General features: G+C 47.1%; 1 protein-coding gene across 1 annotated transcript in view; it reads left to right on the top strand.

Moving 5' to 3' along the window:
* Positions 1-16,693, top strand: part of LOC121584834 (anthrax toxin receptor 1-like) — a 74,078-nt gene that overhangs the window by 9,022 nt on the left and 48,363 nt on the right. The window contains exons 2-6 of the mRNA XM_041900979.2: positions 11,076-11,147; positions 11,316-11,387; positions 12,314-12,395; positions 12,572-12,605; positions 12,765-12,844. Coding sequence (XP_041756913.2) covers positions 11,076-11,147; positions 11,316-11,387; positions 12,314-12,395; positions 12,572-12,605; positions 12,765-12,844 — 340 coding nt within the window. The remainder of the gene's footprint in view (positions 1-11,075; positions 11,148-11,315; positions 11,388-12,313; positions 12,396-12,571; positions 12,606-12,764; positions 12,845-16,693) is intronic.

The raw sequence follows: 16,693 nt of genomic DNA, 5'->3' as shown, positions 1-16,693 counted from the left end.
ATTCCCTGCCGGATCGTTAGCCATGAACAGTAGGTTTACCAGAGTATCAGTCTTAGAGCTTCTAGCGTTAGTTTTGTTGTTTTGCACCTTGTTGGTTTGTTGTTTACTTACCTCCGTTTTGTTCCATCTGCAGTCACTCGTCCGGAACCTTCATCCAACCTCTGCCTGGTGGTCGGCGGCTGCCGAGCCATGATTGGATCAACCACTGCACCCCCAACAACTAATCAACGCCGCCCGCTCTGTTCCCTGGATTATTCAGCATCACTCTTGACTTTGTAAATAAACACTCACCTTCGTTTCACTTACCTTGTCCTGGTCTGCTTCTGGGTTCTGGCTTTGTAACTCGTGACAGAACGATCCGGCCAGTAATGAACCCAGCGGACCTGGACTCTGTTCGCCATGCCATTACCCATCAGGAGAAGATGTTGGGCCATCATAGCACGGAGCTACAGGAGATCGCGTTGGCAGTTCGGAACCTTTCTACCGGTCTGACGGAGGTCCAGAACCAGCGCAAGTTTCCGGTGGAGGATCCACTACCGGTTTCACCCATCTCGCCTGCCGCGTCTGGAGCTGTGTCCTTCCGTGAGCCCAAGGTTCCGACGCCGGATAAATATGAGGGGAGCTGGGAGGATGCCGTTCTTTCCTTATGCAGTGTGGGTTAGTGTTCGATCTACAGCCCTACTCTTATGCCACAGACAAGGCTAGGATAGCCTTTGTGATTGAGTTGCTGCGTGGTCGAGCGCTGGAGTGGGCTTCAGCCGTTTGGGAACGACAAGACCCCTGCATGGCTTCATACCAGGGGTTCACGGCCGAGATGAGGAAGCTCTTCGACCATTCCGTCCGAGGGAGGGACGCAGCTAGGCGCCTGTTTTCGCTTCACCAAGGAACTCGCAGCGTGGCCGACTTCGTGATCGAGTTCAAGACGTTGGCTGTGGAGAGTGGGTGGAATGAGGAGTCTCTGCAAGCGGCCTTTTACCAGGGTCTGTCGGAGCAGCTCAAGGATGAGTTGATCTCCTATCCGGAGCCTAGTGACCTGGACAGCTTGGTAGCCTTGTCTATTCGGGTGGATAATCGAGTCCGAGAGCGAAGGAGGGAGAAGCAATGGGGTCCGTCCAATCGATCAGCTTCTCAGGTTCCAGTCGGGTCGGGATTGGACCAGAATACGTCGATCATCGTCCACCACACAGGATTAGTGGAGAGGTCCTGTCTCCCGATTCTGAACCAATGCAAGTAGGGGCGGCACGGGTTAACCAAGGAGGAACGCCAACTCAGACGTAGGACGAACTGTTGCCTCTACTGTGGTGGTTCGGGACATTACCTCGCCACCTGTTCCCGGCGGTCGTCAAACTGCGCGGCTCGCTAAAGTTGGGAGGACTTTTAGCGAGCCAGTTTCGACCTCTCAATACCTCTGTCAGACCCCGTTTCCCGGCTACCCTTGTGAACAGGAATCAGAGCTTAGCGATTAACGCTTTTATCGATTCAGGTGCCGATGGAAGCTTTCTTGATGCCGAGTTGGTGGAACAGCTGGGGCTTTCCAAGGAGCAATTGCCGGAAGCCATTGAAGCGACCACTCTGAACGGCAGTAGTCTGGCACGTATCACGATGAGGACTGAACCGGTTAAGCTACTGTTGTCGGGGAATCATTCGGAGATGATTTCATTCTTCATTCTGCCGTCTTCCCATGTTCCTCTGGTCCTTGGATACCCCTGGCTGAAGGAACACAATCCCACGTTCGATTGGGTGACGGGCAAGGTAACGAGTTGGAGCCTTGATTGTCATGCTAACTGTCTCAAGACTGCCTGTCCCCATTCGGTTCCCAGTCAGGTGATTGAGGCTAAACCCCCCAGATTTGTCCCTGGTTCCCGAGACATATCACGATTTGGGGGAAGTGTTCAGTAAGCAGAAGGCTCTGTCACTCCCTCCCCACCGACCATATGATTGTGCCATCAACCTGTTCCCTGGAGCTGTCTACCCCAAGGGAAGGTTATACAGTATCTCCCGCCCTGAACGTGAGGCTTTGGAGACCTACATCAAGGAGTCCCTAGCTGCTGGTCTCGTTCGTCCCTCGTCATCACCCCTGGGGGCAGGATTCTTCTTTGTGGGTAAGAAGGATGGCTCTCTTCGACCGTGTATTGATTATCGGGGGGTTGAATGACATCACGGTCAAGAACAAGTATCCCCTGCCCTTGATGAGTTCTGCCTTCGACTCCTTACAGGGTGCTACGGTGTTCACCAAGCTAGACCTACGCAATGCGTATCACATGGTCCGGATCAGAGAGGGAGACGAGTGGTTGACGGGTTTCAATACACCGATGGGTCACTCGAGTATCAGGTGATGCCGTTTGGACTGACCAATGCTCCAGCGGTATTCCAGAGTATGGTGAACGACGTCCTGAGAGATATGATCGGTCTCTTTGTGTTTGTTTACCTGGATGACATTCTGATCTTCTCGAAGGAACCTTCCGACCACGTCCAGCATGTCCGGCAGGTTCTGCAGCGATTGTTGGAGAATCGCCTGTTCGTGAAGGCCGAGAAGTGCGAGTTTCACGCCCACACGACATCCTTTCTCGGGTACATCATCTCCAGGGGGAGATTAGGATGGACCAGGAGAAGGTTAGAGCGGTTCTGGAATGGGCCCAGCCCGGTACGAGATTGCAGCTCCAGAGATTTTTGGGGTTTGCGAATTTCTACCGCAGATTCATCCGGGATTACAGCCGTGTGGCCGCTCCGTTAACTGCCTTGACTTCCAGTATCAGGAGCTTCAAGTGGAATCCGGAGGCGGATCGAGCGTTTCTGGATTTGAAGAGGCGATTCACCAACGCACCGATTCTCTCTCAACCGGACACGGCCCGTCAGTTCGTCGTTGAAGTGGACGCGTCTGATGTGGGAGTTGGCGCCATCCTGTCGCAGCGATGCTCCACGGACAGTAAACTCCATCCCTGCGCCTACTACTCTCGTCGCCTTTCGCCTGCGGAGAGGAATTACGATGTGGGTAACCGGGAGCTTCTCGCGGTGAAACTTGCCTTGGAGGAGTGGCGGCACTGGTTGGAGGGGGCGGAGCAACCGTTTATTGTCTGGACTGACCACAAGAATCTTGCTTACGTGCAATCGGCTAGACGTCTCAACTCCCCGTCAGGCCAGGTGGTCGTTGTTTTTCGGACGATTCAATTTTTTCCCTGACGTTCCGACCTGGATCTAAGAACGGCAAGGCGGACGCCTTGTCTCGGATGTTCTCCAAGACGGAGGAGAGTGGGTCCAAGACCGAGACAATTCTCCCCCGGAACTGCGTCGTGGGAGCTGTTAGGTGGAAGATTGAGGAGGAGGTGATGGCGGCCCTTCGGACGCAGCCCGGTCCCGGTAACGGTCCACCCGGTCGGTTGTTTGTGCCTGAGTCGGTTCGTCCTGCGGTCCTCAAATGGTCCCACGCCAGCAAGATGGCTTGTCACCCTGGCGTGGCTCGGACGATGGCGTTTCTTCGCAGACGTTTTTGGTGGCCTGCCATGGCCGAGGATACTCGGGGTTATGTTGCTGCCTGTCCAGTGTGTGCGCAGAATAAGAGTACCAATCGGCCCAGCTCTGGACTACTTCACCCCCCTTCCTATTCCCCGGCGACCATGGTCGCATCTGGCCCTGGACTTTGTCACTGGGTTGCCCGCTTCTGAGGGGAACACGGTCGTTCTGACTATCGTGGACAGATTCAGCAAGTTCGCCCACTTTGTGCCAATTGCCAAGCTTCCCTCTGCCTCGGAGACGTCCGAGATCCTGGTTAGGGAGGTTTTCAGGGTCCACGGTTTGCCCAGTGATATCGTTTCCGACCGTGGCCCTCAGTTTACTTCTGCTGTCTGGAAGTCCTTCTGTTTGGCCATTGGAGCTACAGTCAGTCTCACATCTGGTTTTCACCCCCAATCTAATGGTCAGGCGGAGAGAGCCAACCAGAAGATGGAATCCACGCTATGCTGCCTGGCCTCTTCCAACCCCACCTCCTGGGTCTCTCAGTTGCCTTGGGTTGAGTATGCCCACAATACTCTCCCTACATCTGCCACTGGGATGTCTCCCTTCCAGTGCCTGTATGGCTACCAACCTCCCTTGTTCCCTTCTCAGGAGAAGGAGCTCTCAGTGCCTTCTGTTCAGGCCCATATTCGTCGTTGCCACCGGACCTGGCATCGGGCCAGAAAGGCACTCCTTAGAGTTTCGGACCGGTATCAGCTCCAGGCGAATCGTCGCCGGATCCCCGCTCCCACCTATACCATCGGAGATAGGGTCTGGTTGGCCACACGGGATCTTCCTTTACGGACTGAGTCTAGGAAGTTGTTACCGAAGTTCATTGGTCCGTTTGTGGTGGAGAAGGTGATCAATCCGGTGGCAGTTCGACTCAAACTCCCGAGGACGCTCAGAGTCCATCCCACCTTTCATGTCTCCTGCCTCAAGCCTGTTTTCCTCAGTCCTCTGTTGCCTCCTCCGCCTCCTCCTCCTCCTCCTCGGATGATCGGAGGTGGTCCTGCCTACACGGTGCGACGCATCATGGATTCCAGACGGCGGGGCCGGGGTTTCCAGTATCTCGTGGACTGGGAGGGGTATGGTCCTGAAGAGAGGAGTTGGATTCCGCGGCGACAGATCCTAGATGCTGACCTCATCCGTGACTTCTACCGCCTCCATCCTGGCGCTCCGGGGAGTCCGCCCGGTGGCGTTCGTCGGAGGGGGGTACTGTAACGATCCCGGCAGTCTGAGTCGGGTCCTGTCTGTGGACTAGTTTTTCTGCTCGTGATCTCCAGTTTCCCGAGGGTTCTGGAACGCTCCGGGGAGCTCTCTTGATTTCCGCACCTGCATCCCATCAGCAATCTGCACACCTGGTCCTGATCATCACCCTTCTTAGGCTCTGGCCTAACATCCATTCCCTGCCGGATCGTTAGCCATGAACAGTAGGTTTACCAGAGTATCAGTCTTAGAGCTTCTAGCGTTAGTTTTGTTGTTTTGCACCTTGTTGGTTTGTTGTTTACTTACCTCCGTTTTGTTCCATCTGCAGTCACTCGTCCGGAACCTTCATCCAACCTCTGCCTGGTGGTCGGCGGCTGCCGAGCCATGATTGGATCAACCACTGCACCCCCAACAACTAATCAACGCCGCCCGCTCTGTTCCCTGGATTATTCAGCATCACTCTTGACTTTGTAAATAAACACTCACCTTCGTTTCACTTACCTTGTCCTGGTCTGCTTCTGGGTTCTGGCTTTGTAACTCGTGACAACCCCTCCCACTCCACGAGGTACTGAAGGCCCACCACCGGACGCCTCAAATCCAGGATGGAATGGACGGAGTACGCCGGGGCCCCCTCGATGTCCACATCGAGGGGGCGAAGGGACCTCCCGCACCTCAGACTCCAGAGCGGACCAGCCACCGCCGGCCTGAGGAGAGACACATGGAACGAGGGGTTAATACGGTAATCTGGAGGGAGTAGTAACCTATAGGTAACCTTGTTTATTCTGCGGTGGCGGTCAATGTTGGCCTTCTGGCGACGCACAGCGCGCTGGAGGTGGACGTGAGCAGCGTTCCACGTCTCCTCTGCACGCCGAAACCAGTCATCCACCGCAGGAGCTTTGGTCTGGCTCTGATGCCACAGTGCCAGAACCGGCTGATAACCTAAAACACATTGAAATGGCGATAGGTTAGTGGCGGAGTGGCACAGAGAGTTCTGGGCATATTCGGCCCATGGCAAGAACACCGACCACTCCCCCGGCCGGTCCTGGCAGTAGGACCGCAGGAACCTACCCACATCCTGATTCACCCGTTCCAACTGCCCATTAGACTCGGATGAAACCCAGAGGTCAGGCTGACCGAGACCCCCAGACGTTCCATGAACGCCTTCCAGACCCTGGATGTAAACTGGGGACCCCGGTCAGACACTATGTCCTCTGGCACCCCGTAGTGCCAGAAGACATGCGTAAACAGGTCCTCCGCAGTCTGCAGGGCCGTGGGGTGGCCGGGCAGAGGAAGGAGGCGGCAGGCTTTCGAAAAGCGGTCCACAACGACCAGGATGGTGGTGTTACACTGAGAGAGGGGTAGATCGGTGAGAAAGTCAATACACAAGTGGGACCTTGACCGTTGTGGAACTGGTAAGGAATGTAACTTACCCGCTAGGAGGTGCCTAGGTGCCTTACTCTGGGCGCACACCGAGCAGGAGGAGACATACACCCTCACGTCCTTAGCCAAGGTAGGCCACCAGTACTTTCCGGTCAGGCAGCGCACTGTATAGCCGATACCTGGGTGACCAGAGGAGGGGGACGTGTGTGCCCAATAGATCAGACGGTCACGGACAAGAGACTGCACGTACCGCAGCCCAGCTGGGCACTGAGGTGGCGATGGCTCTGTGCGTAATGCCCACTCTATGTCCGTGTCCATCGGCCATACTACCGGCGCCACAATGCAGGAGGCTGGGAGTATGGGGGTGTTGTCTATGGGCCTCTCCTCTGTGTCGTACAGCCGTGACAGTGCATCTGCCTTCACGTTCTTTGTACCCAGTATGTATGACAGTGTAAAATCAAACTGGGTGAAGAACAGGGCCCACCTGGCCTGGCGAGGGATCAGCCTCCTCGCTGCCCGGATGTACTCCAGGTTATGGTGGTCAGTCCAGACGAGGAAAGGGTGTTTTGCCCCCTCGAGCCAGTGCCTCCACATGGTCAGGGCTCTGACAACAGCTAACAGCTCCCGATCACCAACGTCGTAGTTCTGCTCTGCCGGGCTGAGCTTCTTGGAGAAGAAGGCACAGGGGCAGCACTTGGGTGGCGTGCCCGAGCGTTGAGATAGGACAGTGTCTATCCCTACCTCGGACGCATCCACCTACACTACAAACGGTAATGATGGATCGGGATGGACCAGTACCGGGGCTGAGGTGAACAGAGCCCTCAGGTTACTGAAAGCCCTGTCAGCCTCAGCAGACCAGCGGAGCTGGGACGGCCCACCCTTCAACAGAGAGGTGATGGGAGATGCGACCTTGCCAAATCCCTGGATAAAACTCTGATAGTAGTTGGCAAAGCCAATAAAGCGCTGCACCTCCTTTACCGACGAACGCCGAAGCCTGCCCGAACAAGGAGGGAAGGCAGCCTCGGAGGAAGTCGTGACAAACAGCTGGTTTTCAGTTTTCCCCTTACCACTCAGACCACTCCCAGACAGCTCTAGCAAAATTATTGCTTAAGAAATTGCTCTCCGCTAAGAACCCAGCTAGCACATTTGGTTCCTTGGAAGTTGTGTGAACATACGTTTTTGGATTCTATTGGTTCTGGGAACGGAAGTGAAAATGTTGCATTTTCTGAGAACATTTATTTTTAAGTTGCAGGGAGTTTCTGAGAACGTTTTACTCTAGTTCCTTGAAAGTTTCCCTGGGAGGTTTAATTAACGATCTGAGAACAGAAATGATAGATTATTTGGACGTTTTTTAAATAACTTTCTTAAAACTTTCCCTGAATGTTTCAATAAGACTTTTAATAACACTGCTAGCTTATTTTGGGTTAACCCTTTTAAGCTCCAAGCACAGATAGGACACATAGAAATGAATCATGCATTAATCATCCTTGGTTTCTCAAATGACTGCCTCGCCTGGTTCACCAAGTACTTATCAGATAGAGTTCAATGTGTCAAATCGGAGGGCCTGTTGTCTGGACCTCTGGCAGTCTCTATGGGGGTGCCACAGGGTTCAATTCTCGGGCCGACTCTATTCTCTGTGTATATCAATGATGTCGCTCTTGCTGCTGGTGACTCTCAGATCCACCTCTACGCAGACGACACAATTTTGTAAACATCTGGCCCTTCATTGGACACTGTGTTAACAAACCTCCAAACGAGCTTCAATGCCATACAACACTCCTTCCGTAGCCTCCAACTGCTCTTAAACGCTAGTAAAACTAAATGCATGCTCTTCAAACGAACGCTGCTTGCACCCACCCGCCCGACAATAATCACTACTCTCGGCGGGTCTGACAGAATATGTGGACAACTACAAATACCTAGGTGTCTGGTTAGACCGTAAACTCTCCTTCCAGACTCACATTAAGCATCTCCAATCCAAAGTTAAATCTAGAATCGGCTTCCTATTTCGCAACAAAGCCTCCTTCACTCATGCTGCCAAACATGCCCTCGTAAAATTGACTATCTTACTGATCCTTGACTTCGACGATGTCATTTACAAAATAGCCTCCAACACTCTACTCAGCAAATTGGATGTAGTCTATCACAGTACCATACGTTTTGTCACCAAAGCCCCATATATTACCCACCATTGTGACCTGTACGCTCTCGTTGGCTGGCCCTCACTACATATTTGTCGCCAAACCCACTGGCTCCAGGTCATCTATAAATCACTGCTAGGCAAATCCTCGCCTTATCTTAGCTCATTGGTCACCATAGCAACACCCACCCGTAGTATGCGCTCCAGCAGGTATATCTCACTGGTCATCCCCAAAGCCAACACCTCCTTTGGCCGCCATTCCTTCCAGTTCTCTGCTGCCAATGACTGGAACGAACTGCAAAAATCTCTGAAGCTGGAGACTCTTATCTCCCTCACTAACTTTAAGCATCAGTTGTCAGAGCAGCTTACCGATCACTGCACCTGTACACAGCCCATCTGTAATTAGCCCACCCAACTACCTCATCCCCATATTGTTATTTATTTTGCTAATTTGCACCCCAGTATCTCTATTTGCACATCATCTTCTGCACATCTATCACTCCAGTGTTAATACTAAATTGTAATTATTTTGCACTATGGCCTATTTATTGCCCTACCTCCTGTCACGATCGTCAGGGAGAGAAGTAGACCAATGCGCAGCGTGATGAATGAACATGGTACTTTATTATATTAAAGCACGAACAAAAACAATAAACGACTCGTGAAGTCCACGGTGACAATGACCGAACACGGAACAAGAACCCACAAACACAAAAGGAAAACAGACAGTTTAAATATGGCTCCCAATCAGAGACAACCAGCCAACAGCTGACACTCGTTGCCTCTGATTGGGAGTCACTCAGGCCAACATAGAAAAACACAACCTAGAACACCCAACATAGAAACAGAACACATAGAATGAACACACCCTGGCTCAACATATAGAGTCCCAGAGCCAGGGTGTGACACCTCCATAACTTACTACATTTGCACACACTGTATATAGATTTTCTATTGTGTTTTTGACTGTACGTTTTGTTTATCCCATATGTAACTCTGTGTTGTTGTTGTTTTTATCGCACTGCTTTGCTTTATCTTGGCCAGGTCGCAGTTGTAAATGAGAACTTGTTCTCAACTGGCTTACCTGGTTAAATAAAGGTGAAATAAAATAAAATAAAAATAAAACATTTCTTTTTTATTGTGACACGGCATCATTGAGATTCAAACCAATAATCGTATTTTCTCTATCCATGGAATAGTCCACCATGCCAACAGGATGGAGTTAGCACGGCATATTTACGCATAAAAAGCTGTTCATTTTAGTCTATTCAAACATACCCCGTTTCAAAGGAAACAAGCACTGATTAAGTTCAGGTGTGGCCAATTAATGGGCGAGGCCAACAAACCTGAACACACTTAACAAAATAGAGGATAGAGAGAGTTTTGATAATGCTGAGAATGGAATGTATATGTTTTTAAAAAGCATTTTTAAATAACATACTCTGAACGTTACTAAAGTTTTCTTAACGTTCTTGGAACAATTTGAGAACATGACTTTAAATAGAACCATGAGGAAACCTGTAAGAAACGTTATGCTGAAGTACTGAAATTCCCACAGACCGTTGTTTTTCAATGTCAAACCAGTTGGAGAACGTTCCTAGAACATTACCAAAATTGAAATGAAATGCAACCATATTTTAACTTTTAGGAAACTTTCTGTTAAAGTAATGAAATACAATCCCCCCCAAAGTGACATGTAACCCTTAACAAACATAAACAATCATCAAATAAGGACAAGGAGATTTAAACTACACAATTATGTAATGAATCGGGAAAAAGCCATGTACTGTAATGACATGAAAATAAACAGTATGCATCTTTTAGTCTGCCATGCATACGTAGTGATGTAGAGTAACGGTACATTACTACAGCCCCGTCAGACTGGCCTAATTTAAAATACACAACCACTCAGGCATGTAGGCATAATGACTGATCATTTACCTGACTCCAATAACACATCATGACTGATCATTTACCTGACTCCAATAACACATCATGACTGATCATTTACCTGACTCCAATAACACATCATGACTGATCATTTCCCTGACTCCAATAACACATCATGATTGATCATGTACCTAACTCTAATAAGATCATTACTGTGGCTGCATTATAAAGACATTGACATGTAGGTATTATGACTGATCATTTACCTGACTCCAATAACACTAAGATCATTACTGGGGCTGCATTATAAAGACATTGACAGTAATCTGAGAAGAATGATGTCACTGCTCCGCATCAGCGTGAGATCATTGGGGCAGTCCAAAGATGGCAACTATCTAATAAATCAATCAGTGTTATACACTACATTGTTGCTCTTCAACCAAAGTTGCGTGTTCTAATGGAATGGGTGCTTCTGAAGCAATGCCGTCATTTTCGGGGAGGAAGAGCATACAGGCCGGAGTGTTGCTACAGAAGTGGAGCCAGACAGCTTGAGGATCTGTATAGCAATTACACACAGGCAGGGAAAGACTGCATGCAGCCTAGATAAACATATAATCACAAACTGTAATGGTTAGATAGGATGAAATGTGTACAGTAGGTGGGGTTACAGCATGATGTGCAAAAGAAGTAGCACAAAGTTGAGTAGATATCTATTTTCTGTTAGTTGATTAGTGTAAAGGTTTGGTGTACATATTTTATGCACATTCAAGCCTTTGTGTCAAACACTATTTGACTGTGGAGAAGGATCCACATAATAGTGAACATTTTTAATGGCAGATGCTGCCTTTCTACAGATAAAGTACAATTCGACTCCCCTGACTCCCTTTCACAATCAGATACCTTAACCTCTCAACTTCCTCCAGACTCTGTTATGCAAAACTCCTCATCAACATTTCATCTCTTTTTGTAGATCTGGGAGTGTGCAGCACCACTGGGTTGAAATCTATCACTTTGTGGAACATCTGGCTCACAAGTTCATAAGGTGAGAATAGTTTGTCCCACATTGTTTAAAGACCATGTAATGAAAATAAACCATTAACCACACATGGTGTGTGTATGATGTATTTCATTGCTTGTTATGATTGTTAGTGTACTGACAACAGAGATAACGTTAATTTAAATGGTCTGGGTATTGCTCATTTCTCTCCAGTCCACAGCTGCGCATGTCCTTCATTGTGTTCTCCACTGAGGGAAGGATTTTGATGCAGCTTACAGAGGACAGGTAAGGGAACAATCTTTCTTTCTTAGGATTTGGGTATTACATCTGCACAAGATATCAGGTATTTGCTGATTCTGAACTGAGTTGATTATCAAGAACTCAGAAACCAGAGAAACATGCAGGATTTGTTTAATTGAATTAGAGACATAAAAAAAACTAATCACAATACCCTCACATTGAGCTCAACCGACAATGCTGTCAATCCCTTGGCAAACTGTACGCTTCAGCATGTGGCTCATAATATATCATGTGTTGCATATGTGTCTAATCTTTCTTCAGGAACAGTTTCCACACAGGCACTGAAACGTTTTCAATGTCATCCTGCTATCTCATTTTACACAAGACTCATTTCCTCATTCTCTGCTGGACAGTGTCCTGTGGCAATAGATCCCCAAATCTCAGCTTGATCTCTTAAATCTGAAGCACATATAAAGCCCATCACTACTCTCTGAAATGGAATGCCACTTCAATAAATAGATCATGATAGGTCTTTGTTTCTGTGCTTATTAAAAACAATAGTTTTTGTCACTTCATGTCTGCATTTAGTTTAGGGAGAAGACTGCATTGTACAAGAAAACAGTCAAAAAGAAAATCTGTTAAATATTAATGCACAGTTCTATTTCTAGTGCTTAAAGCGACTCACTTGTCATTCAAGATTATGGGCGTGCATGCATGTAGTTTAATGCTGTACCCAACGTTTTAGTTTGACAGTATGATTTAATAGTAGCACGTCACCCACATTTATAACTATTATGACTCTTCTTACGTCAATACCTATAGCTACGTCTTCTTTTAGGTCTTGTAATTTACGGTTTGCATAGCTTTGTAGCTGCAGTTATATCTATGAGACAGGGACTTCTGCAGGGTGAGGGATGATACATGATGAATATGAACTGCCCTCTCATCTGTCTGTTGGTCTGTTTGCTCAGGGAGAAGATTCGCAAAGGTCTGGAGGAGCTCCAGAGGGTACTTCCAGGTGGAGACACCTTTATGCACGAGGGCATCCAGAGGGTGAGCTGTCTGCTTTTAGCTGAGTTTTGAGCTGGAATCTATCTCCATTCTGGCTCATGAACAAAGACCATGGTTCAGAGACAAAATGGTACCTGTATCAGTATGGAATATTTACTTTATTCACAGGACAGCTCTAGCCAGTGTACTGTTTCAATCCAATTCCTCTTCTTTTACAGGCCAGTGAGCAGATATACTATGGAAACTCTGAAGGTGTGTAGTTCAATAAAAAACATTTCAATTGATTCCTGCTATACGTCTTGCATCATATATTAATTTCTCAAGTATATATGTTGGTCTACCATTATGATTATTTTAATAGCTCTGTGGCAGCATTTAGATCCTAATCAAAGGTTTTGTGTCTGTTTATAGGATACCGTACCGCCAGTGTCATCATAGCTCTCACAGATGGGGAGCTGCATGAGGACCTCTTCTACTATGCTGAGAGGGAGGTAAGCACAGCCTGTCTATTCCATTTGCTTTAGCAATGTAAACATATGTTTCCCATGCCAATAAAGCCCTTTGAATTTAATTTAATTGCATTAAATTGTGTGAGACAGAGAGAAAGAGAGAGAGAAAGAGAGAGGTCTGAGGTCATCTGCCTTTGGCCTAAAGAGCAGACTTTATCAAAGAAATTGAAAATACAGACATGGTCATCCTACAAGAAACATGATATAGAGGAAACAGACCCACTGGTTGCCCTCTAGGTTACAGAGAGCTGGTAGTCCCATCCACCAAACTACCAGGTGTGAAACAGGGAAGAGACTCAGGGGGTATGCTAATTTGGGATAGAGCAAACCTAACCCACTCTATTAAATTAGTCAAAACAGGAACATTTTACATCTGGCTAGAAATTAATATGGAAATTATCTCAACAGAGAAAAATGTCCTCATGTATGCTACCTATATCCCCCAATAGAATCCCCATACTTTAACGATGACAGCTTCTCCATCCTAGAGGGGGAGATCAACCATTTCCAGGCCCAGGGACATGTACTAGTCTGTGGTGACCTAAATGCCAGAACTGGATAAGAACCTGACACTCTCTGCACACAGGGGGACAAACACCTGCCCGGAGGTGACAGCATTCCCGCCCAAATATGCCCCCCTAGACACAACTATGACAAAACAACCAACAAAAACAACCTGCAGCTCTGTTGCACACTGGGTCTGTACATAGGTAATAGTAGGCTTCGAGGGGACACTTATGGTAGGTACACCTACAGCTCATCCCTTGGCAGTAGTACAGTAGATTACTTCATCACTGACCTCAACCCAGAGTCTCTCAGAGCGTTCACAGTCAACCCACTGACACCCCTATCAGATCACAGCAAAATCACAGTCTACTTGAACAGAGCAAGTCTCAATCATGAGGCATCAAAGCCAAAGGATCTGCATAATATTAAGAAATGCTATGGATGGAAGGAAATTAGTGTAGAAACCTACCAAAAAACAAGTAGGCAACAACAAATTCAATCCCTTTTAGACAACTTCCTGGACAAAACGTTTCACTGTAATAGTGAAGGTGTAAACTTGGCTGTAGAAAACCTAAACAGTATACAGTATTTGACCTCTCAGCTTCCCTATCAAATCTAAAAATGTCAAGCAGACAACCTAAGAACATTAACAACAATGACAAACGTTTTGATGAAAAATGCAAAAACTGTGTACTGAGCAAATATCAAATTGGCTTTTTACCTAATTACGGTACGGCAGACCACGTATTTACCCTGCACACCCTAATTGACAAACAAACAGACCAAAACAAAGGCAAAGTCTTCTCATGCTTTGTTGATTTCAAAAAAGCTTTTGACTCAATTTGGCATGAGGGTCTACTATACAAATTGATGGAACGAGGTGTTGGTGGAAAAACAGTATAAAATCCATGTACAAAAACAACAAGTGTGTGGTTAAAATAAAAATAAAAACACACACATTTCTTTCCACAGGGCCGTGGGGTGAGACAGAGATGCAGCTTGAGCCCCACCCTCTTCAACATAAATACCAACCAATTGGCAAGGGCACTAGAACAGTCTGCAGCACCCGGCCTCACCCTACTAGAATCTGAAGTCAAATGTCTACTGTTTGCTGATGATCTGGTGCTTCTGTCCCCAACTAAGGAGGGATTGCAGCAGCACCTAGATCTTCTGCACAGATTCTGTCAGACCTGGGCCCTGACAGTAAATCTCAGTAAGACAAAAATAATGGTGTTCCAAAAAAGGTCCAGTTGCCAGGACCACAAATACAAATTCCATCTAGACACCGTTGCCCTAGACCTCACAAAAAAACGATACATACCTCGGCCTAAACATCAGCGCCACAGGTAACTTCCACAAAGCTGTGAACTTTGTGATCTGAGAGACAAGGCAAGAAGGGAACATAAAAAGGAACATCAAATGTGACATACTAATTAGGGTCTGGCTAAAAATACTTGAATCAATTTTAGAACCCATTGTCCTTTATGGTTGTGAGGTCTGGTGTCCGCTCATCAACCAAGAATTCACAAAATGGGACAAACGCCAAATTGAGACTGCATGCAGAATTCTGCAAAAACATCCTCAGTGTACAACGTAAAACACCAAATAATGCATGCAGAGCAGAATTAGGCCGATACTCACTAATTATAAAAATCCAGAAAATAGCTGTTAAATTCTACAACCACCTAAAAGGAAGCAATTCCCAAACCTTCCATAACAAAGCCATCACCTACAGAGAGATGAACCTGGAGAATAGTCCCCTAAGCAAGCTGGTCCAGGGACTCTGTTCACAAACACAAACAGACCCCACAGAGCCCCAGGACAGCAACACAATAAGACCCAACCAAATCATGAGAAAACAAAAAGATTATTACTTGACACATTGGAAAGAATTAACAAAAAAAAAACAGAGCAAACTAGAATGTTATTTGGCCCTAAACAGAGTACACAGTGACTGACCCAAAATTAAGGAAAGCTTTGACTATGTACAGACTCAGTGAGCATAGCCTTGCTATTGAGAGAGAAGACAGGATATGTGCACACTGCCTACAAAATGAGGTGGAAACTGAGCTGCTCTTCCTAACCTCCTGCCAAATGTATGACCATATTAGAGACACATATTTCCCTCAGATTACGCAGACCCACAAAGAACTCAATTTTTTTTTTCAATTTTGATAAACTCACATACAGTATCTATTGTGTGAAATACCACAGTATGCCATCACAGCAGCAATATTGGTGACCTGTTGCCACAAGAAAAGGGCAACCAGTGAAGAACAAACACCATTGTAAATACATTTTCCCTTTTGTACATCGTTACAGCACTGTATATAGCCATAATATGACATTTGAAATGTCTCTATTCCTTTGAAACCTTTGTGAGTGTAATGTTTACTGTTTATTTTTTATTGTTTATTTCACTTTTGTTTATTATCTATTTCACTTGCTTTGGCAATGCAAACATACGTTTCTCATGCCAATAAAGCCCTTTGAATTTAATTGAATTGAGAGGGAGAGAGGGAGAGAGCGAGAGAGCGAGAGAGAGAGCGACAAGACCACAAATTGTAAACAGAACTGGCGCTCCTGTGGGCACAGATCAAACACCAGCACCGTATTCAGTAACACTTTGATCCCCTCTTTTCAGAGAAGGGAAAGGGGGTCAAAGCGTCTGTCAGATTTATTTCTCCCATCTGCCTAGTGAATTAAGAAGGCCCAGTCATTCGCCACACATCTGCAAAAGGAACCAATGATTTATCCCCCCAGACTGGGCTGGGATTGGGAGTGCAGGTGCAGAAGGCGTGCAAAGCTGGGGCTTTTTAATCAGTTCTAAACACCCCTGGACACATACAGACAGCAAGGCCAGCCACAGACATTGATGAAGTGAGGCTGATATCTCTCTCAGTAGCTTTCAAAATGTGTGGGAAAAGTGTCACTTACCCTGAACAGGGAGCCTCGGAACAATAGTTTGAAGCTTCTTGCTGTCACTCATATTGAATAATATTGTAAGCTCAGCTCTGTAGGGCCTTCTTTCAGATGTTCATGAAATGTAACATTTGGCTCGTGGGCTCTATTGGCTCTAGTCTACAGGCTATAGCCAATAAAGGGTTTCCTTCAACGTCTAATTATTTTTAGAAACGATATTAAATATCAGTCAGCAAGAAGTCAATGCTGTATTATGTCTTAGCTATTAGTCAAATCTACACATCAGTGTCACAACATGTCCAAAGTACACTCTTAGAAAAAAGGGTTCCAAAAGGGTTCTTCAGCTGGAACCAAAAGTAGTTCTTCAAAGGGTTCTCCTATGGGGACAGCCGAATAACCCTT

This window comes from Coregonus clupeaformis, chromosome 16, assembly GCF_020615455.1.
Source record: "Coregonus clupeaformis isolate EN_2021a chromosome 16, ASM2061545v1, whole genome shotgun sequence".
Taxonomy (NCBI): domain Eukaryota; kingdom Metazoa; phylum Chordata; class Actinopteri; order Salmoniformes; family Salmonidae; genus Coregonus; species Coregonus clupeaformis.
The sequence above is the reverse complement of the archived record's forward strand: the minus strand, read 5'-3'. Positions and strand labels throughout refer to the sequence as shown.